At 34.6% G+C, this 23,083-nt stretch overlaps 1 protein-coding gene across 2 annotated transcripts in view; it reads right to left on the bottom strand.

The window, feature by feature from the left end:
- The window catches only part of VPS50 (VPS50 subunit of EARP/GARPII complex), a 138,737-nt gene that overhangs the window by 91,194 nt on the left and 24,460 nt on the right, over positions 1–23,083 (bottom strand). The window contains exons 4-12 of one of the 2 annotated variants that reach the window (XM_024130486.3): positions 22,252–22,323; positions 20,043–20,096; positions 18,876–18,946; positions 17,996–18,113; positions 17,877–17,912; positions 16,644–16,726; positions 3,582–3,624; positions 2,097–2,195; positions 530–670 (exon numbers count right to left, since the gene is read on the bottom strand). In XM_024130486.3, coding sequence (XP_023986254.1) covers positions 530–670; positions 2,097–2,195; positions 3,582–3,624; positions 16,644–16,726; positions 17,877–17,912; positions 17,996–18,113; positions 18,876–18,946; positions 20,043–20,096; positions 22,252–22,323 — 717 coding nt within the window. The remainder of the gene's footprint in view (positions 1–529; positions 671–2,096; positions 2,196–3,581; positions 3,625–16,643; positions 16,727–17,876; positions 17,913–17,995; positions 18,114–18,875; positions 18,947–20,042; positions 20,097–22,251; positions 22,324–23,083) is intronic. The other variant, XM_028490011.2, reaches the window with a different exon arrangement.

Below are 23,083 nucleotides of genomic sequence, written 5' to 3'. Positions count from 1 at the left end.
GAGGTTCGTCATTCTCTTTTCCTCACACTACATCAATCCATCAGCAGGAACAATTCGAAAGGAGAACCCAACTCAGTTCACTTCCCACCTGTGGATTATATTACCTACAGACCTATGTTTCTTTAAGAATGAAAAAGAAAAATTGGTTACAGATGCTGACAGAAGCAACATTTATACACATGAAAAGACTGATTGAAAGTATGTAAGGAAAATCAGCAAAGATGATTGCTTAAAAGCACCCTAGATGCTATCACAGAAGAGAGTTAAGACCCTGAGACAGAGGGGTAAAAGAAGCTATAAGAGGGTAGAGAGTCCATTTGGAAGCAACTGCACTCCACAAATCTGTACCATCTCATCAACCTTTACTATTTATGTGACTGAATCTTCCAGTTTCTCTATGAGGAAAAGAATAATATGGGAGAAAAACTGTTTGCAAACATATCTTCAAATAGTAGGCTCTAAAAGAAATGAAATATAAACTTAAAAACTAAAATAGATTCGTATGAACAATAATTAAGTTATGACATACTGTACAGAGATCCTTATATTGCAGCTTTTGGAATTTTGTATCTGTGTTTCCTGCACATAGTTCCACATAACCAAGAACAACTTGAAACACGGTATTATGAATAGCTTGGGTGAAGTGCATATGAAGTTGATCCATTGCTGTCTATGGAAAGAAAAAACATAGAACATAATCTCATATTATTAAAATAAATAAATTTCAACAGATTTTAAAAACACAGGAAAAAATCTTTACCAATTTTAGCTACAGCACGAATAACTATTATACACAGAATTATAAGTGTTGATTATTTGCAAATAACCCTGCAAATAACCAGAACATCATACCACTAAAGATAAATCTGAATTGTGAACACTGCTCTGTTGCTCTATATTTATCACTTGTACCCATCCTGCCTTTTCCCAAACATGTCATGCATAATCACACCTTTGGAGGCCTTCTGCCATCATTCCTTTACATTGTTCAGGATACTCAATGGTCATCTTCTCAGAGAAGCCTTTCCTGACTATCCTATATAAATCAGTACTTTGCATCACTCTATCCACTTACACTGATTTATTTCTTTAATGTTTGTCTCCCTCACTAGAAGGTAAGATACATGAGGGCCTATATCCAGGTGCCTGGAGCAATGCACATAGTAGGTACCAATAAATATTTAATGAGTGAAAGAATTCACCTAATGGGGGAAATCAGAAGTAATAGTCGTATTTTCAAAGGTCTTTAAACATGTCCCTCGAAATTACCAAATGTCTTCCTTCTATTATTTTTCCCTAGGTATAGCTTTAGATATAAAAACTAATAAAGTACAATAAATAACCAAACTTCTTTATTCTTATTATAAAATGTAAATAGAGTTTAAATAGTTTGGTAAAGTCTTCAATTTCCTCTAAGACAAGAGACCATTTAAGGGAAGAAAACATTTACACCTATCATGTTTGGATGTTCTCTAGAAAAATGTATAATCCTATATTTGCAGAAGATATAATTAATTTTCAAACTGTGGCCTCTACTTCAAATTTTTCAAGGAAGCCCTTGAGCAGTAAGAGTATGTAAAGCCATGCATCATGGGAGCAGTGAGGACATTCTGAAGATAACAGAATCCTTTGAAAAATCTGATAAATGCAACGGACCTGTTTTACAACAAATGTACACAATGCACAAAAGTTTACATACCACTTTGAGGGAGTCATGATGGCCCATCTAGGAACCATGAGGCTCCAAATTTAGAAGTTCTTATTCGGGACCAAGAGTTGAGGTAAAAAAGACTACAATTCTCTCCCACTGAATTATCTCATAATATACATTTTTTAAAAACTACATAGAATGGTGAAAATATTAAACCTGAGAAACACTTCATAGTTTAAAACAGACTTCTGTAATGTTTTAATCACACTACACACACTCTGAGCCTATGAGATCATGTTACTATTGTTAATACAACATAAAAATTTACTTTGTTAAATGAAACTTTTTAAGCACACTATATTAATAATAATATTCAAACTTAAGCAGTCATGAAGATCAACAGATTCCTGATTAAGAAAAAAGAAAACATCTTTTCAAAACTAACCTGTGTTTTTCCAAGAAGTCGATACGCTTGTTGAACCTTGGTATAATGGTTAATGTCAAAATTCTTGCAGATTTTGGACAGAGCAACATCCAACTGTTCCTGTGTAATTAAAAGAGGAGGCAAGAGGTGGTTAAGGAATTATATTTTCAAGGTAGTAAGAAAAAAATATTAAGACTAATTTCTCACTTTTAACTAATATCTAAATTCATTTACTATTACACTGGATTTAATACTCAAAAACAAATTTAAATAAAAATATAAATAAATTATAATTCTTATTACCAGCTATACTCAAGTTTATTGAGATGTTATTAATATATGAGTTTTTAAAAAACCATGCCTAGTGTTTCAAGGGACACAAAATAATATTCATAGTCTCTAAAGGAATTTTAGTTTTTAATATTACTTAACTATGTTTCCTCAAGCATCTGCTAAAATCTTACAATTATATGAACTGAGTTTGTAGGACTACTGAAAAATAAAACAATCCTTCTGAAAATCACTGAAAAGCATTGATAATTTTCAAGAAAACTACACTGACCTTAAAAGTACATACCTCAAGGTACTGCCCTTTTATATCTAAATGTACCAACTTTGTTTATGGGTTTCTATCTCAATGATTTCATTGAGATAAATATTATTCTGTACTTATATAGAAAATTATAAGAATGAAGGAAGCTGAGCTTTGAAAGTCCACATTAAAATATTCACGTGATTATTTACTTAAGGGATTTTCAAAGCAGTTCTATTTATGTTTATCAAATAAACTGTCATTCTTACAATTAGGAAATAATTGCATTTATGATCAAAAACTACTTTCACAAAAGTCATTTGAAATTCTAGCCTCAACTTTTCTAAGTACTCTCATCAGGAAAACAATAAAATAAAGTACCAGAAGAAACCAAATGATTCCTATTAAGTTTATTTAAATGAGCACTCTACTTTGCAAAGATTCTGAGGAAAGAGATGAACTCTGAATAAATGTAGGAGGAAAAGGGTTTATGCTCATAATAACATAGCTTTTCCTTTCCAGTTTCTACATATTTGATGAATTGTATGAGATATTATTATGAGGTTTAGGAATTTAGGAGGGTTATCATCAGCCAATAATCATTCTTAAATAAATAAACTCACTAAACTAAAAAGGAGTAGCAGTTGATAATCAAAAAATAATTAATACATGGTTAAGTATTTTGCCTATAGTTTACATGAGAACACACCTATGACTAACAGTTCAGGGATCTTGCTGGATATGGTAATATTTTCAAATACTCTTTTCAGATCCCATAATTCCTAAAGTATTATTGAGAGTACAAGTAAATTAACATTAACTTGACCATGCAGATATTCCAAATGAAAAACACAAAGTATAGTGATGTAGGAACACTGATAATAACATGAAAGTCAAAACATAAGATGCATCTATGCTATTCAAAAACCTCTGAAAAGAAAAAGTCATTTAACTTCATATATAATTCTTCTTACCTCAATTTGCTCTAAAGTATCTTGCAGCTTTGAATTCAGTTCACTATTAAATAAAACAGAATTAGGTGTGTCAATCTTTAAAAGAGTCAAACTGAATAATTAAATGCACAGATCAATAGTTTGAGCAGTAAGTTGTGCTGATCCTACAGACAGTACAAAAAGGCAAGAAAAATAAATAAAAGGAAAAGAATTAGAAAGGAAGAAATAGAAGAGTCATCACTAGCAGCAACAGGATTGTGCGGGCAGAAACTCCTGAAGAATCTATAAATAAAACTAAGAATTAAATACTGATAGCAAGTTTTAAAGATAATAAGTATAACAGATTAAAAGTAAAATGTCAAAAATAAAATTAATCTCTATATATTAGAAACAAAGAATTAGACAATGAAATTTTTTTAAATACAATTTCAAAAAACCAAATACCTGGGAATAAATCAAATAAAAAATATACAATACAAAATACAGCTAAAATAAAGAAGACTTAACCACACAGACGTATATACCATGTAAACAGACTAAAATCTTCAATATTGTTGATACCACTTCTCACCAAAATGATCTCCTAGAATAAGTGAAATTCTAATCAAAATCCCAGAAGGCTTTTTAATGTAGAAACTGACAAGCTGCTTCTAAAATTTATGTGGAAACTCAAAGGGCTAAGACCAGTCAAGAATACTGTGAAGGGGCTTCCCTGGTGGCGCAGTGGTTGAGAGTCCGCCTGCCAATGCTGGGGATACGGGTTCGTGCCCCGGTCCGGGAAGATCCCACATGCCGCGGAGCGGCTAGGCCCGTGAGCCATGGCCGCTGAGCCTGCGCGTCCGGGGCCAGTGCTCCGCAACGGGAGAGGCCACAACAGTGAGAGGCCCATACTAAAATAGGTTAAGGCTTATTATAAAGTTACAGCAATAAGATAGTGTGGTACTTATTATAAGGATACATAAACAGATCAACAGAACAGAATAAAAACAAAGCGTAAAAGCCTTAAACAGATACTTGACAAAGGAGATATCCAATTGGCCAATAAAACATATAAATATGCACTCCATCAGGCATTCAGGAAATGCAAATTAAAACTGCAGTAAGACACTATAACAAATGACCAGAATGGCTAAAAATATTTTTTAAAAATTAAAAATGACATCAACAAATGTTGGCAAGGATGTAGAACAAAAGGAACATGCAATTCAATCCTGGAGGAAGGGAAAACTGATAGCACCTCTTGGGAAACTGTTAACACCTCCGAAAACTCAACACACAAATACTCTATATCCCAGAAGTCCTAGATATGTATCTTTCACAAGTGCATACACAATCCTTGCAGCATTATTTGTAATAGGCAAAATGAAGCAACTCAATTGTCTGTGAACAATTAAATGGGTAAAGTGAGATATATTTATGATGAAATACTATAGCAATGAAAATATACTACCTGAATCTCAAAAACATAATATTGGACAAAAAGAAGTCAGTTTGTATAAATGGAATCATACAGTATGCACTTTTTAAAGTTCAAAACAGGCAAAACTAACGTTAGTGACAGAAGCCAGGACATTGGTTACCTTAGGAAAATAATGACTGGAATGGGGCATGAAGGAAGTTTCTGAGGTACTAGAAATGTTCTAGTTCTGTTTCTGTTTCTGGGAGGTAATTGCACAATTATGTTCACTTCGTAAAAATATATTAAGTTATATACTTAGGATATTTTTTCCCCTTTAATTCTCCCTAGGTCAGTTTTTTTAAAAAACTGATATTATTTGAATTATAATATCCCAATATTAAAAAAGATCTGTGGTATCTAACAAAATAAATACAATTTTAGAGAAAACATTTTTAACAAAAGAGGTTAAGGCAAAACTAAAATAAAACAGTAAGAACAAGTGGAAGATGTAGTTTAATACACCAAAATTATACAAGGTTTTTTACAACTGTCACCTGATTATAAATGTGACTCTCAAAGTCCTAGCAGCCAAAACAAATAGGGAAGCCCAGAGTACACAATTCAGTGTCCAGAATATCAAAACACACCAGTAACTCAAGAGAAAAAACAAAACAAAGAAAAAAAAATCACTTTTGTTGGCATTAAGTGAGAGAGAAAATTTTGCCAGTCTTGATAAAGAGGATAGCAATATTTTATCTCCTAAGGAACAACACCCTTGGTAACAGCCTTACAGAATATACAATATGGATTCATGGACTCCTTGTCTTTGCTTCTTATAGAGCCTTTTAATGCAAACTGAGGAGATAACACCAAAGTGGTTTGATAGAGAGAGAGAGAGATACAAATGCAAAGCAATTTGTCAGAAAAGTAAAACCAATAATAATACAAGTACCCAGTTTCTGATGGTCTCAAAGATAAACATCCAAACATGTAAAGGAATTAGACCATTTTCTACAAATATTATTTATCATAAGCATGCTTTTGATTAAGGTTGAGAACTGAAGATTATATTCTCTAGTAAACACTGAGAATGAACAAATCTTCAGGATTTGACAATCAACAGTGTACAATTAATACCTTATTTTAAAAATTAGGGTCTCTAACCAGGATTTATGCTTGAAAAATAGCCACAGACATAAATACAGGTTAAGGAAATACTTGTAGGCGGGTGTGAGGTTTTCCTTAAAAAAATGATTCTGAGAATTTCTGTAAGAAAAATAATAAATGAATGAAAAAAAAAAGGAATGAGAGCTAAAGGCTTCAAAATACCTCTAAAAGGATAGCCATGATAGCACCTTAGCACTTAGAATTAAAATAATTCCTCATTCCACCCAATTAAAAAAAAAATCAGTATCAACTCCCAGAGTTGTTTCTTCTCCCATGTTCTCTCTCTTTTGATTCATATGACTACCACCCATTCAATCCAAGCTGGAAATTCCAAAGTCATCTTTAATTCTTCTCTCTCTTCATATATAACTGGTAATCAGACCCTGATGATTCTACCATTTCAGTATTTCTCATATCCACCTATGCTCCTCCTTTATCAAGTTTGTGTTCTAAATCAAGTATTATCACTTAATAACCTCCTAATGAATCTCTGCAGACAACACACACATCCCACCCTTCAACTCATACATCCACTTATTTGACGAACATCATCGACCTGCATACCAAACATTGTACAACAAACTCCAAAAAGTTTTCAGGGATAGCTCTGAGCAGGGGTCTAACTCCAGACTGGATTTGGTCAACATTCTGTTTGATTTGGCAGATGCATCATTTTAAAATAGCTTGTATATGAAAGGCTTTAGGCAAGGCCTGACAGTCCTGCGGACCTGACCATTTCCTGCTGTCATCTGGCAGCTTCACATATATGTTACCTGCCTGGTCCCTAAAGACATCTGAGTTTGCAGCTCTTAAGTAAAGCAGAAATAAAAATCACATTAATCCACTGCTTTAAAATGTTTGATGGCTCCCGATTAAACCAAGGATAAAGCCCCAAATTAGCATGGCACATAAGACTTAACAATTGACATGAAAAATTAACTTCCCATTCACTTTTCAGCGCCTATACAGTTGACCCTTGAACAACAGGGATTGGAACTGCACTGGTCGACTTATAAGCAGATATTTTTCAATAGTAAATACTATAGTACTACATAATCCTCAGTTGGTTGAATCCTCGGAAGCAGAATCACAGATTCAGAGTATAATTTATAACTATATAAGTAATACATGGATTTTCGACAGAGCTTAGGGTTAGCGCCCTTCACCCCTACATTGTTCAAGGGTCAACTGTATTTGAGTCATATGGACTATGTGCAACTCCCCAAACAAACCCCAGACTTTCACACCCTCTGTTCTTGCATATAATGTTCACAATAACTATAAAGTACATTCTCCTTTTCTCACTTGGGCCCAAATGTCCATCTATCTTCCAAATGTCATCTTTTCTCAGAAGTCTTCCTCTGCTGACTGTTCCCTTAAGTTTCACAATGCTCTGCTTACAGCACCCTGAATTATAGTAAAGAAATATCTGTGACTATCTGTCAGAGAAGACTGTGGCTTATTCCCCAGTGATGCCCCAGGACTAACTAAACTCACTGCCTGACTCAGAGCAGGTAATAAATATCTGCAAAGTCAAATTTGCAATTTAAACAAAAAATGACAAAATTCTACCATCATTCTTTCAGCCCCCATTTTCTACTTCAATTAAAAAAAATAACTACAGGGCTTCCCTGGTGGCGCGGTGGTTGAGAGTCCGCCTGCCGATGCAGGGGACGCGGGTTCGTGCCCCGGTCCGGGAGGATCCCACGTGCCGCGGAGCGGCTGGGCCCGTGAGCCATGGCCGCTGAGCCTGCGTGACTGGAGCCTGCGTGTCCGGAGCCTGCGGTCCGCAACGGGAGAGGCCGCAGCAGTGGGAGGCCCGCGTACCGCAAAAAAAAAAAAAAAAAAACTACAGAGATCAAAAAAAAAGGAGAATGTTTTAGAAGGAAAAGAGTCAGACTAGACTCTGGGTCTACAGGTGCCTTAGTGAAAGAAAAAGAGATAAGCAGAGTGGAAGCTGGTTCCACTCCTCTATCATCAGGGCTCAGAAGTTCACCTAAGGCTGAAGCTAGAGACACAGATATGGAGAGGCAAGAACACCCAGAATAATAAATATCAGAACTGGTAAACATATTCTCTCAGGGAATATTGTTGAGTTTGGAGAAAAAAGGAATATATCTAAACTAATTCATAGGTGAGAGTAACGATTTTTTCAGCTTCTCAATTGAAAAAAAAAAATGGGTTTTAGAGTTTATTTACAATGTTATTATAAATCTAGATGTTTTTATTGCTTCTATTATTTATGGTTAAATGATGTTATAGCCTATATATTAAGAGTTAATACAAACATGTTAATGTAAATAGTATGCAGAAAATTTTAAATATAAAATTTATAAATCAAACATTTTGGTCTTATTAAAAATGCTTGCAAAATCTACAACTGTAGTTTGATAACAGTTTGCTACTAATTAAAGATACATATGTAAAAATGTGATTAACGAGTGGACATATTAAATGTATAGCCTTTAAAGAAACCCTTAGCCATCATTTAGAAACCTGAATTCCAGTTATTTCAGTCAATCAAAATATGTAAAAATGACCTATTCATAAACATTTGGATAAATAAAAGCTACATTACAGTCAAAAAAATTACCAGTTGTAAGATGAAAGACTAAAAGCTATTAAAGGCTATCTGCAAGTGAATGGAATGAATCAAACAATTTTGGGGGGGCATTTTTATAATCACTATAGAAACTATTAAAGATAACATATCCATAAATAATTAAAAGTTTTCTTTTAAATAACTGATCTGGACACATACTTGCAAAATGCATCTTGGAAAGTTGCATATAAATCAAAATTTTGTACAAATTTGACTTGCTGAAAGACAAGATAGTATGAAAGTAATTAGCCTCTTAATGATCTTTCCCTGTTCTGTTATTAAGCCGTGTGATTTAAGACAAGTTTCTTAATAACTCTGGGCATCAGTTTCCCATGCAAAAGTGGGCTGGATCTAAAAGGTTGCTTCTAGCTCTAAAGTTTCAAGATTCCATTATATGCTGAACACCAGTTACCCAATTACCACATCTTTATATACGGTTCAGTAGAGTGCTAAAACTTCTGAAATACGCAAAAGTAAAATTTATTCTTCCAAGTTTATACTGTATGTCCATGGCCACTGGAAACTCCAGTCTGTTTAGATCAAAGGTCTATTCCAATGATTTCAGTCTACTCACTGCTGCTGAGTTTATCAACAGACTTCACAGAAAACGTGATTTTCAAACACTTTGAAGCTAAACAAACAACTCTGAGGTACCATGAAGTGTCCACATGATCCTTCAAACCATGAACAAACTGTAAAAGAACTCTGAAGATCACTTTGGATCTACCCAGATCTCTGCCCACACACAGGGATTCAGAAATCCCTGACCTAACCCAGAACACAATCATTCACCACAGAGAAAGCCTAGAGTCCATTACTAAGGACACTGAAAATGTTCACAACATCTCCAAACTTTATGAATTGTAATTCCAGAGCAGATGTCAGGCTGAGGAACCAAATCTAGCCAACCGGCTATGTTTCTAAAGAAAGTTTTATTGAAACACAGCCGTATGCATTTGTTTACATATCATCTAAGGCAGCTTTTGGTCTTCAAGGGCAGAGCCGAATAGTTGCAACTGAGACCTTATGGCCTGCAAAGCTTAAAATATTTATTATCTGGCCCTTTAAAGACAAAGGCCCTCTGCCAACCCTGTGATAGAGTTCAGCAGAAGACCTTTTAGTTGGTCAACGGATCAAAGTTAAAACAAGAATATTTATGTGTACTGAATATTTTAACTAAAATTGTATAAATGAACTTCATTCACCCATTTCTGATTTCAAGCCAAGGTCTTGTCTTTTCATTTGACTGGAGTTTTAACTTCTTAGTCTCATATGAGCCAAATGACTAGTAAATTGTCTGTAATTTCAAGTTTCAGTTTCTCAAAAGTAAAGCAGGAGCTTAAAAACAAATGCAAAACAATCCAAATGTCAGATCATACTGTTACCTTATATGCCCCAATTTTTTATGAGTTGTTTCATCTACAAAAAATTCAAAAGGAAATTTATTTTTAACAATATGTTCTGTTTTTCCAATGTATTCAACTTACTTTCAAAAATTTTGTTTCATCTCATTAGTTTATTTACTTAAACAACATAAATACAGTAACAAACACAACTGGCAGAAATAGGTTTTAGGAAAAAATACAATTAACTCTAGTAAGAATATAACTCAGATACTAGAGCAGAATAATATAAATTGGCCTACTAGCCATGAGCTTCCACTACACATAATAGCTATCACATTGGTAGACAGTCAAGCATAGTTGTGGTTTAGGAACAACAAGCTCTGCAACCCAACAGATCTAAGTTTAAATCCTGGCTTTGCCACTTATTTTATAGAGCATCGACATCCTCATCTATAAAAGAGAGACAATAACAACACCTCCGAGGAATATTTTGTTAATGCTAAATAAGAAAAAGTAAGGAAAATGACAAGTACAGCGCTTGACACATAGTAAAGGCCAAAATTTTTTAAGTATTATTATACCATCATCATTATCACCATCATCATGATTCAATTATTTAAAAGCTGAAAAATAAAGCTTTAGTGAGAAAACCTTATTAAAATATAATTTAGAATTACTGTATAGTCAGTGCTGCCTTAGCTAATGGTGCCTAGCTTCTACTCCCACTCCTATAAATGTCAGTATTTCCCATTCCTGCTGGGGTATGGGAAGTGAGCCATTCACAGCTTGAACATCTCTGATGGCTTTTGTTTATGCACTCTGTGCTCTTAACTGGCATATTATCCCACAGTCCTGCCTGTTAACTGCCTGTTACTACAAACTCCTAGAGAAATAAATTTCAAGAGCTCTTGGTATAACAAGTAATATAGCATCTCATGCAGTTAAGCATTAAATAATACTTCATTCTTGTCTCATCATCTAGGAGTAAAGAGTGACACAGGACTTTTCTAGACAGGTGAAATTTTATAACTTCAAGTAGAAAAAAAATCCTAAAAATTCTAAAGGAAAGACACTATGGTGGAATGAGAATGAGAGTAGCATCTGACTTTGTCCTATAAAACAGAAGGCTAGAATAGACAGCTGAGCAATGCCTTCCATTTTCTAAGGAAAAAAATAATTTTTCTTTCAATTGTGTATGGACTAAATTAAGGTCATTTCAAAATCTGAACACTTATACCCCATGTATCCCATATCAAAAAAAAATAATTTTCAGAGAGGTAACTATAACAACACAGGACAAATACACAAAAAAGGAATATTACAAAGAAATGACAGCAGCCGAGTCATACCAAAAAGGTGAAAAATGTTCAACAGAAATAGAAAGACACTAATGGATTTTGATTTTCGTTCAGAGACAAAGGATTATTTTTCTTTTTTTATGAGTCCAATCACTCAGTTCTGCAGATAATAATATTTAAATAAACATAATATAGTAAATATGGTTTCTATTAGGTTAGTTTTTTAGAAGTAACCTGTTAGAAAACGCATAGATTTAATTATAGTTGTGAAAAGAATATAAACATTATAAACTTGACCAAGTAAAAATAAGAGTTTCACTAACAAAACTTGGAAGATGGAGAAGCAAATAGAAGGAAAATGTATACCAAACACCTATCTCTTATTGATTTTTATTATGGGGAGTAAAGAGTCAGAGCATCAGCAACTATCTATAGTGATAAATCAGGAAAAAGATATTGTCATGTAGTTAAATTACAGTGAAATCTATTAGGAAAAAAATTAATAAGCTGTAAAAGCAGTTTACACTAGGTAGTAGGAAAGGGAATGATGGGTGGGCAGAAAGAAAAATCTTTACCTTTTAAGATGTTTTGTTCAAGTATTATGTTTTGTGTAGATTTCACTTTACATTAATTTTAAATGGCACTGTGTGGGGGAGGAAGCCAGAGGAAAACAAGTTAAGATAAAAGATAAGGAATGCAAGGTGGTGTCCAAATAGCATGGTATCAATAATGCAGCCCAAGCCAATCAAGCAACAGGGACTTCAGATCTACATAAGGGTGTAGCTAAACAGGCCTGGTGATCCTGCAGAAACACTCACCTGCTCAACATTGCTCCAGGCAAGGTTCCTGCGCTCCCCTTGCCTGAGTCTAGAGAAGGAAAGCAGGCACTGCTTGCTAAGATGAAATCAAGGGCAACAGGGGAAGAAGAGTCCCTAGTACTGCTTTATTTGTACCTGAAAGCTGTGCTCATTATTCTGTGATTTAAAGTTCTAAAACCTAAGATTTTCTTTCAACTGCCAAGATCGTCTTCAGAGAAAAAAATAAAAGGATATTTTAAAGATTATGAGAAATTAAATCCATCTGTGTATGTTAAAATGTAGTACTCAACAAACTAGTTCAGTTGGTACACAAACTTTTCAGAGCATAATCCAGCATGCTCTCAGGTACATTCCAGTAGTTTCTTTCAAAAGAAATTTTAAAAAATAAAGAAATTCTGACTTTTAATAACTTGTCTTGAAACTAATTTAGATAAATGTCAAGTGATAAAGAAATTAAATGCTTCATTCAGACGTATTTTAACAGAAACACACTCTGATTCTTATTCCCAGTAAGTCCCAACTATATAACTCTGTCAATCAACTCAAGAAATGTCAAATAATGTAAAAATGGACGCTGTCAGTTATCAAAGTGAACAAAACTGGTGTTACAGTATCTTTTACTAAAGATGCTGAAACACAGCACAGCACATCTCAAGGACGAAGAGCTATTGAAGAGCTATCAGTTTTCTTTCATTTTTCAATTAACTGGGTATACCAAATTGCTTGGTACTTCATGTATTAAACTACATAGTCATATAATATGAGACTTACTAGGTAAACAGTCAATGCCTCTTTATGCAGAAGCAAATTTGTGAATTCTTTTTTTCTACTTTCAGAATCATAAGAGTCAACCCTCAGTTGTTCCATGTAATCTACTCCTAAGACCACAGAGTCTCTGCCTTCTACCAAGTACTTTATTTCCAATAAAGGAGCAATGTGGCTAGGAAAGAAAAGAGGAGCATATAATCTACTAAAGAAAAATTAAGAAGTGCATGACTAGATACACTGTACATATGAATTTGCCTGCAACATAAAAACAAAAAAACAGAACCACCACACCAGAATTCAGAAACGGTCAGAATCATGGAATGATTCTCTTAAAGGACATTTCTAAAAAGGAATATATTTCTTGATTCTCTAACCATCAACAGGAATAAAAATATATTTAAATGTTAAAGAAAATAAGAGTGTGAATTCAGTTGGAAATGACTATTCCTATGATTACCAGAGTGTCAAATGACTTTTCACCCTGATGCACTCAGGTCCAAGCAAAGATTGAATCTTGACTTTGGCTAAATTCCACAGATCCAGGTAAATTAAAAGAATGTTTAAAGTGTTGGTGAATTATGTCTGAACAGACCCAGTGAAAGAGTTCAAGAACAGGTTCAATACTGATTGTATTCAGAAGACCAGAGGAAAAAGAGCAAAACAAAAATAAATGCATAGAATAAGAAAGGGGCATCTAATTAATAAAGACAAAAAAAAAAGGAAATTAGAATAAAATTCCTTTCATTTTTGTGGACTCAATCTGTCCCATATATCAACTAATTCTATTGCTATTTCCTATATCACATTATCTACAAGAAGTGAACAAACTTACGTTCTCCCAACTAGGAGCTAACGGGTAAAATAAGAGGTGAAGGGAGAAGGGGATTGGGTCAGGCAGGATGAATGGCGGCAGGCAAAGGAAACACTGCTCTATGTGGGGGAGAAGAATTGCTGGTGGAGGGCCTATCATCACCACCAAGCATTTCCAACTAACAGCTCTGCTTTCAGAGCCACCCTGATGTTGTCACTAAATCACCAAGTTAAAAACACAACTCTAACAGATTTCCGGGAAGCCTAAGATAAAATCCCACTACAATGAATTCCTTAGGACATTTTAATGTATCTGTGCATGTATTTTTACCTATTTTCAGAATATAAGACAAACTTTTCTTATTACTGCATGCATGACTCATATATGTAAACATAGCATGCCGCTTATATACCGTATTATCTAAAATAAAACAATGATTAATTTAAATCATCATTACAGATCTTTTTGATCAAAACTTTTTACCAGGTCAGATCACTCCTCCACATATCACTATATACATAAAAATACAAAAGCGCTTAGAAGCCACTTCACGCTAACTTGAAAAAGCCCAAATAAGGATTTCTTTCAGTTTTTTATAGTTAACTCTCACCAAGTAAGATATTTACTTTAGCAAACCTAAAATAAAAATTTTAATTAATGGAAAAAATGAAGTGTCAACATGTCACCTGCACCCTCCATCTCCTGCCAACAAATTTCCACACTCATTCTTTCCTATTATAATAGAACGGTGACTTTTTCAAAGTCAATCTCTCCAATAATCCCTACGAAGCTTTATTATTATGTTCTCTATCTTATTTTTAACCTCACTCTTTCGCGTTGATTTTCAAACATTCAGGTTGCTCCTTCTCAATTCCACATCTGTCCTCCATATAAAATTTCCTCATCCTACACTTACACTTCAACCAAATCTGTCCCTAACAAGGTCAATTCTGATTTCTTTGTTGCTATAAATGCTATAGATATTTTCGTCCTCATTTTGCTTGGCATCTCTGCAACAAAGACTTCATCATGATACCCGTAATCTCGTATCTACAACACCTCGTACCTTGGTTTAGCTAACCCCTCCTGCACCTCCTCAGGTCCTCCTTAGTCTTGACCCCCTAAGGAAAATTAGATCCCAATGCTTCCACCGTATGCTCAACTTCCTTCTCTATAAAGCCCCATTCCACTTGGGCCTACTTCAATCCAAATCCATCTTGATAGACTAAGCACTCTAGAAAAACATGGATTATACTGATTACATTATATGTGGTTCATCACTATACAGCAAATTCCAAAACAAAGTACCTAGTATATAATAAACGCTCAGTAAATACATAACTGCCTGAAGTATTTTGAGCCAATCATAAATAACCGTTTCTCATTCTAACAGATTTATCACCATGAAATGAACTAAATGAGCACTATGCTTCTTCAGGAGCCAGAAGGCCTTGCTAGAAATTTTCAAATATATTCAACATATTAGAGCTAATTCACTATTCACCCAACTTAATAAGTATAAATGACATAATCAAGTTTTTTGGTTTTTTTTTTTTTTTTTTTTGTGGTACGCGGGCCTCCCTCTGCTGCGGCCTCTCCCGTTGCAGAGCACAGGCTCCGGACGCGCAGGCTCAGCGGCCATGGCTCACGGGCCCAGCCGCTCCGCGGCATGTGGGATCTTCCCGGACCGGGGCGCGAACCCGGTTCCCCTGCATCGGCAGGCGGACGCGCAACCACTGCGCCACCAGGGAAGCCCCTCAAGTTTTTAATAGTGACAGTTAATCACTGTCAAAATGGATAAAATCAAAATATTACTGGTACTACCCAACTATGCACTTCCTAATCAAACAAAAAGTGGTCGCTTCAATATGCATAATCCTAAAGAAAAAAAAAGTATCATCTCTAGGGGGAAAATACCTCGTTATTCTATACCCAGCACAGACCTGTGATGTGAGAGTATATTAAAAGAAAAAATTTAATCCAAAGCTGTATTAATGTTTTGTTCTATCATAATCTTTTTATTTTTTCAGATACTAGCAATCAACATCTACAATATCAGTGCATCCTGCTCACTGAGTGCCAGATTCTCCACACAGGGGAGACTAAGGGACTACATTCTAGGATAAGTATGAATTTAATTTGAAACTGTGTTTCCTTGGCAAGCTCACTATTTTCCCTAGATTTTATATTTATTTTTGATGCTTTTAGAGGAATGGCAGAAATTACACTTGAGAATTATAGATTCCTCAAGGTACTGTCACAACTAATGCAAAACCTTCATTTTAAGCAGACCAAAATCCATTAATAAAGTTAGAACTAAGAGCAGAAGATGCAGCAGCTATTTTTACATTGTACATTTTATAAATAAACAGAAGATATAATACATTAAATACATAATCACTTAAATATTAAAAAGAAGACTCCTACATAAAGTGAAATCACTTTAAATTTTCCAAAAGAATTCTTATCATGATGAGCTAACAGTTGAACCATCTGGATCTGAAAAGCAAACTGCAACAGAACTCTCAATATTTATAAGCTGGGCATAGTTAAGGAGGAAGAATTCCCAAGAGCTGCAATGGAGACATGAACAGATGAATTTATTCTCTACTACTCCATAAAAATGAAATCAATAAGATTGGAAAAAATATGAAAAAAAGAGTTTCAATGAGGTGACAAGAAACAGGATTAGAAAGTATCTGATCTTTCAAACCTTAAGAATCGTTATTTATAATTTTACTGTGCTGCTCATTTACAAATATAGAACATAGCACTTAATATTAATATTCAGTGTTTATTAACATTGTATGTTACACAACTCCTATATAAAAACTGACAATAGAGTCAGCTTTAAAAATATTTACATTACCTTACCTTATGCAACTATAATGTTTAAAAGTGCTGGCAGCTTTCTGACATTCCAGGCACAGCTGAATAGCTCCTGGATAGTCTTCCTCCTGAATCAACAATAGAAGTCATTAGGCTAGAAACATTTTTCTTAAAGCTTCTGAAAAAGAAAAATCTCTGATCATACTCTATCCAAAGTTACAGCACCAGAAAATTTTAATTCCTCTTAAATAAGGAACATAATACCAACAACAGATAAATAGTAAAATATAACAAAGCAACTACCTCCAGGCCTAAAATGTATCCATGGAAAAAAATATGCTGTTCCCTTAAAAACACAGTAATAGCCCTCTGAGACCATGACATGTAGATAAAGCCTATACAGAAGTACAGGCTGCTTCAGAGGGAAGGAGTTCTTTAACTGTTAAAATTCTTCTTTCAGTAATGTTTATATAAAACGTTCCAAAACAGTATGCATTCTACTTGTAATCAACATTCAACAGTTCTACTATTATAAATCCATAAATATTCTTAAACAAAATAAATTTGGAAAAAAGTGAAATATTCATTAATGGCCCCAAATATTCCTAAACAGTAATTTAATGCCAAATGAATTTTTCATATGGATTTCTCAAACCCTAGTTTTAGTGGTAATAGTTTAGAAGTAATACAATGATTAAACAGAAAATCATTAAAAAAAAGTTCCTTAAGTTCATATCTAAATTCAACAAAGCCAATTCAAACCACAGGGGATGCTGAGATGATGACAAAGTACCTACCCAAAGGTGCTCGAGTATTATGGGGAAAAACATAATACATTAGGCTTTGGTGAATCTTATAACGGAAGTATACAGACAATGCTAAGAAAGCATCAAACAGAAAACAGATGGCTCACTCAGAAAATTAATTAATATATGAGACACCAAACATAACTAATCTATGACATACTCATCAAATCACTACTTTATGTTAGACACAAAAGATAATTTCATTGCTATTTGGGCACAGATATAATCAAAAGACACTGAAGTTAACACTCCCACATTGCTACAAACTGAACATTTCCCCCAATAATTTTTTTTAAATGAAGTATATCATGTCAATAGAAAAAGATGCGCTAGAGCAAGTTCCTTTACATGTCTAAAAATGCTCTTCATACCATATACCAATTTGAGAAAAATGCACATCTGAATTTTTTTCACAATTATTCTCTATTTAATATTATTAGGATCACCAAATTTCCAAGCCTTGTAAACTTACCTCCAGCATTTCGCTTAAGCGGACATCTGTTCTTTGCTGAAAAAAACATAAATCAAAAGGTAAAATCTGTTTCAACCATAAAATTAAGCTTTAATTTTTAAAAAGAAACCTGTATATACCAATGTTTTTATAGTTCTCAGAGATTTCAGAAGTCCAATCAGCAACTGACGTTTCCTTTGATTTGCAAGAAGGCCTAAACTAGCTTGAGTAAAACCTTCCTTTGCAATATTCAAGTGTCTGTAAAAGTGAAAAATAAATAGTTAAGTTTTTCTAGTATAATAAGAACACTATTCACACAGAACAATTAGGCAATTAATGAGATAGTATCCTGAATTGCTCTTAAATTTGGGGATTGTGAGCACTATTTGACAAATGTATTCAACGGCTCAAACTAAACCAGCATTACTTGAAGCATGGTGGGTGGTCTGATACCAATCTTCAAACTGTTACTGGTCTACCACAAGAAAAGTACAGAAAATGAGAATAAGCATTTAAAAACATGTAGAACAAAAGTTGACAAAACAATTTTATGCTCGATGAGCCTAATAATAAAAATTTTTTTAACACACAGAGCAAAAGTTAACACAATAATTTTATGCTTGATGAATCTAATAATAGAAAAAATGAGACTATTTTGTATGTGTTTGCTTGGGTTTTTTTAAACTCATTTTCCTAGTAATTTGTTTTTATTGCATTTTACAAAAACAATAGTCTGTAACAAGTTGGAAATTTAAAAAGAAAAAAAAAAAAGACTGGTCCTTCACCAAAGACAGTTTGAGAAGCACTAATTTAAGCAACACAAAAACAGTAATATTTTTAATCCATAACTAGATTTAAAGACATTTCTCACAGACCTTCTTAGTGCAGTTTTTAGACCATTCAGTTAACGAATGGCATTCTATAAACCACAATCAACATAAAAAAATCAATTTTCAATGACAGTTTCAGAGTTTCTCTTAAATGTTACTCAGCTTGAACAAAGTATCATCAATGCAATACCTCCTCCCATTTGTGCAGATAACAGCAGCTAACTGAAGACCTGTCTGTAATGAGGTAACTCTTTCAAGTTCCTATGGAAAGATTAGGTGTAGGTTACTGTTTGAGGCATTTTATTTTTCTTTCTTATTGGTATGGTTCTCTAGCAAAAACTTTAGTGGGCTTCAAAGAAAAGCCTGCTTGGAAAACAAAGTAGCAACAAAAATACCTGAACTTGAACACTGTTGGTATATTTTTCCACAAAATTATTTTAAATAACCACTTTCAATTGATTTTCACAATGGCATGTGACAAAATATTTAGGCAGTATTGCTTGTAAGGAAATCTAGACCCAACCTCTTTAGACGGGTGTAAATAAATACTAATAATATATCCGTTTAAATGTTTCTATCCAACAGAATTTCACAAGGTAATCAAGGATATGACAAATATGATTTGTTTGCTAAGATGCTTTGACAATGAATGTCTTCATTTGAACACTGTTAGATATTTCAATGGATTTTAAAGTCTCTTATTTTCTGATGAAAGGGCAGATTCAGCTAGACAGTTCCAATTTTATCATATTTTAAAGGCAGACTGAGCAGTCATTATTGATGATCTATGAGTTACAAAGTGCATTGAAGCAATTTTCATTGGCTCTTCAAGTTAGGAAAACCAAATAGATTACTTTAGAATCAAATACAAAAACTCTTCCTCGGGCTTCCCTGGTGGCGCAGTGGTTGAGAGTCTGCCTGCTGATGCAGGGGACACAGGTTCGTGCCCTAGTCTGGGAAGATCCCACATGCCGCAGAGCGGCTGGGCCCGTGAGCCATGGCCGCTGAGCCTGCGCGTCCGGAGCCTGTGCTCCGCAACGGGAGAGCGGCTGGGCCCGTGCGCCATGGCCGCTGAGCCTGCGCGTCCGGAGCCTGTGCTCCGCAACGGGAGAGGCCACAACAGTGAGAGGCCCGCATACCGCAAAAAAAAAAACCCAAAAAAAACTCTTCCACTTCTTGCAGTTTGGTAAATTCCCCAAATGAGAGAAAAAAACATACACATACACAACCCAAATAGAGTTAATATGCTGCTATAAACTATAGACAAAAGAACAAATTAAAATATTTCAAGTTCCAACTATAAGTCACTCAAACATTTTTAATATTTTACTATTAAAAATAACAAATGTTATCGTACCTTTACATAAGCAGGCTGTTTTTCAAGGATTAAATCTGCTACTTTTTTAGAGACCTATAAGAACATGCAATCAAACAAAGGAAATAAAAGAAAAAGCCTCATGCTTCCTATTACATTTTACATTTAAAATTTTAGCAAGAATATTCCATAGGTCTTCCTAATAACTTCTACAGCAAATATTGGCATGCTATGGCCACGTACATTTCTTTGGCTATGAAATTAGTACAAGAGGTATAGCATGTAGCACAGTACTTGGTCCTTAATAGAAACTCAATAAGTGGTCATTATTACTGTTAATAACATGAGTATCTGCTTTAACTAACATGCACAAAAGTATAACCATCTTTAAGGGTACAGGATTTGCTTTAAAAAAGATAGACTTCTTAAGATAAATAAATGTTTAATCTACTGAATTTATGGAAATACTATCTGGGAAACAGAACACCCTTTAAATCCTTTGTACCGCGTAAGAAGACAAACAGCAGTTTGGTCCACTACTTCTGAAAAACTGGAAACGTGTTTTCTGGAGTGCTATGAAGATACCTAAGGTTTCTTGGTCAGTTCCATGAAAAACGGTAACGTATGCGAGTTAGAATTATTATGATTTTGAACATGAGGCTCTTATTTCACAATTTCAGGGGCCCCTGTAGGACTACACTACAGAGGTACCACGTCCAGCATGAAGCATGGCACACCAATGGTATTCAGTGAATATCTGCTCAAGAAACACAACTGTATCCCCTTCCCCAAGCCAACTGAGAACCAAACACTACACATACACTCAAAGATTGCATTAATTCTTTCATGTTTTCTTAATCTGCTCTGAATTTGTATAGATTTGTATAGATATGAACGTGTATAGATTCTCTATAGTACACAGACAGAAACCCACCTAATTTTACCAAATTGGGGTTTTTTTTATCACTTTATTTATTTGGATCATTGCCTTTTTTTTTTGTTATGGGTTTTTCATTTTTTTGTTTTAAATAGACCATGTAGTTATTGTTAGTCTACACTGTGCTAGGCAGTGTACTGACTGCTTTTCCTACATTATCTCAATTAGTACTTATGACAATCTACTGAAATGGGTTACATGTTTCATTTTCCAGATGAGTAATCTTAAACATAGCAGTAATTCACCTACAGTTAGTAAGCTGCAAGGTCAGGATTCAAGGCCAGGTTGATTAAATTCCAAATGCCACTGTGCTACACGGCCCTTGTGGTGGGGTTCATCCCCAAAAGAATACTACCACATAAAGTACAGAGATGGAGGAGTACATATTTAAATATGCTGAAACCAGGAGAAGGCAAAAGCTGCCACCATCCACTGAACTCTAATTCTCCAAAAACAACAACATATTTTTACCACACAACCCTCTAGTGCTCAAGGCCCTTCCCCACACCAATGCTGCTACCTCCAGGGAGATCCAAGCACCCACTGAGACCTCTGGGTGTAACACTAAAGAAAGAGAAGTATATCCTCCTTTATTTTGTCAGATGTATTATTAAAGATCATACCTTAAATTAAAACGGCTAAATTTATTACTATTGCTCTTTCAGTATTAAAAAATTAACAAGACCACTTACTACCATTATTTAATCTTCTACAGTACAGTCTGAGTTTTATAAAAGGAATTCAGCCTAACACAAGGAAAATACAAAATCACAGAATTTACAGCATTAGAGAAAATGCAGGCCCAACCCAAGCCATTACTTCACAGATGAAACAGGAGATTTAGCAAGGTTAAGTGACCTGCCCAACATCGCACAATTAATAGTGACAGCAATTCAGACTTTCTGAATCTTAACCCTGTAATCTCTTTGGACCTATTTCAACTAGAAGTGGGAGCCTTTATTCTGAGATAAGAAAGTTCCATCATAAAACTATGGGTAGGAAAGTCATGCATGCATGACAAGGAGTAATCTAAAAAGGTACCTAGTAATCTAAAAAAAAGTTCAAAATTCTTTGATCACGTTTAGGATTCCAGAGAAAGAACTCCAAGTTCTAGAAGCACATCTATCAAGGTAATGTGAGGGAAACTGAATAGACAATAAATTTGAATATGTATAAATGTATCATTTGAGTCATGTTAAATAATAAGATTTGTTTAAAATGTTAGTATATTAGTTAAACAATAAAACCTGCAAACGTTACACCACACTGTTGTGTTTCATTTACAGTTTTGTCAGAAAAGTGTTTTTTACTTACTGCAGCTTGCTGTTGTTTTAATTTGTCTCTGTACTCCTCTAATTCTTGCAAATTGAGAACAGGAGGGAGCTTCTAAAAAAAAAATCCATAAATAAAGAGTAAAAAATCAATTGTTTAATTTGGTCTCATTTACCTGCACACCTGAACTACAACCTGCACATACAAAACGGTGTCACATCCCACTCCTCCCATCCTCCCCACTAGACTCCAGACACAAAAGCCTATATCTCTGTTACCCAAACCCCTGGTACTCAAGTTCCACCCCTCACCCACCCCTGCTATCTCCACTGCTGCCACCTCCAACATCCTGGAATCCCCACTACCACCGGGACTCTGGCCCCTGAGCTGGGAAACACTCCTTCCACAACCTGCAACAGGAGAATGTGAGAAAGTCCTAACCATAATTCCCCACTCTGCCAGCCACCATATATCCCTACTCGTCCAGGACAGAACTCAAAACATATTTCCCCTCTGAAATATTATGAATGGTAACTAAGCACTACAGTGTGATAGTGACAGTTGGAGTACATTCTGGATTATACATACTCTGGAGGATAGTACGGGAACTAACAAAAATGCATACCATTGTGTAGATGGGAAACTCCCAAGTTAGACTTCAAGTCTGTCAACTGATGATGAAATTTCAGAGTATGTTGGGTACTCTGTATGTACTGCATATGAAGTACATATGCATCCTGCAATTGGTTTCATCTAAAACCCGAATTTTACTATTCTTTTTTTGAAGTTCTTATAAATGTAAAATGCCAATGTTATAAACAATTATGATATTGAGCTGCATGAGCTGCTTGTAAATTTTGGAGATTAATCCTTG

The sequence above is a fragment of the Physeter macrocephalus genome, chromosome 5 (genome assembly GCF_002837175.3).
Source record: "Physeter macrocephalus isolate SW-GA chromosome 5, ASM283717v5, whole genome shotgun sequence".
NCBI classification, from domain to species: domain Eukaryota; kingdom Metazoa; phylum Chordata; class Mammalia; order Artiodactyla; family Physeteridae; genus Physeter; species Physeter macrocephalus.
Note: the sequence above shows the minus strand (reverse complement) of the source record. Positions and strands in the feature narration are given on the sequence as shown.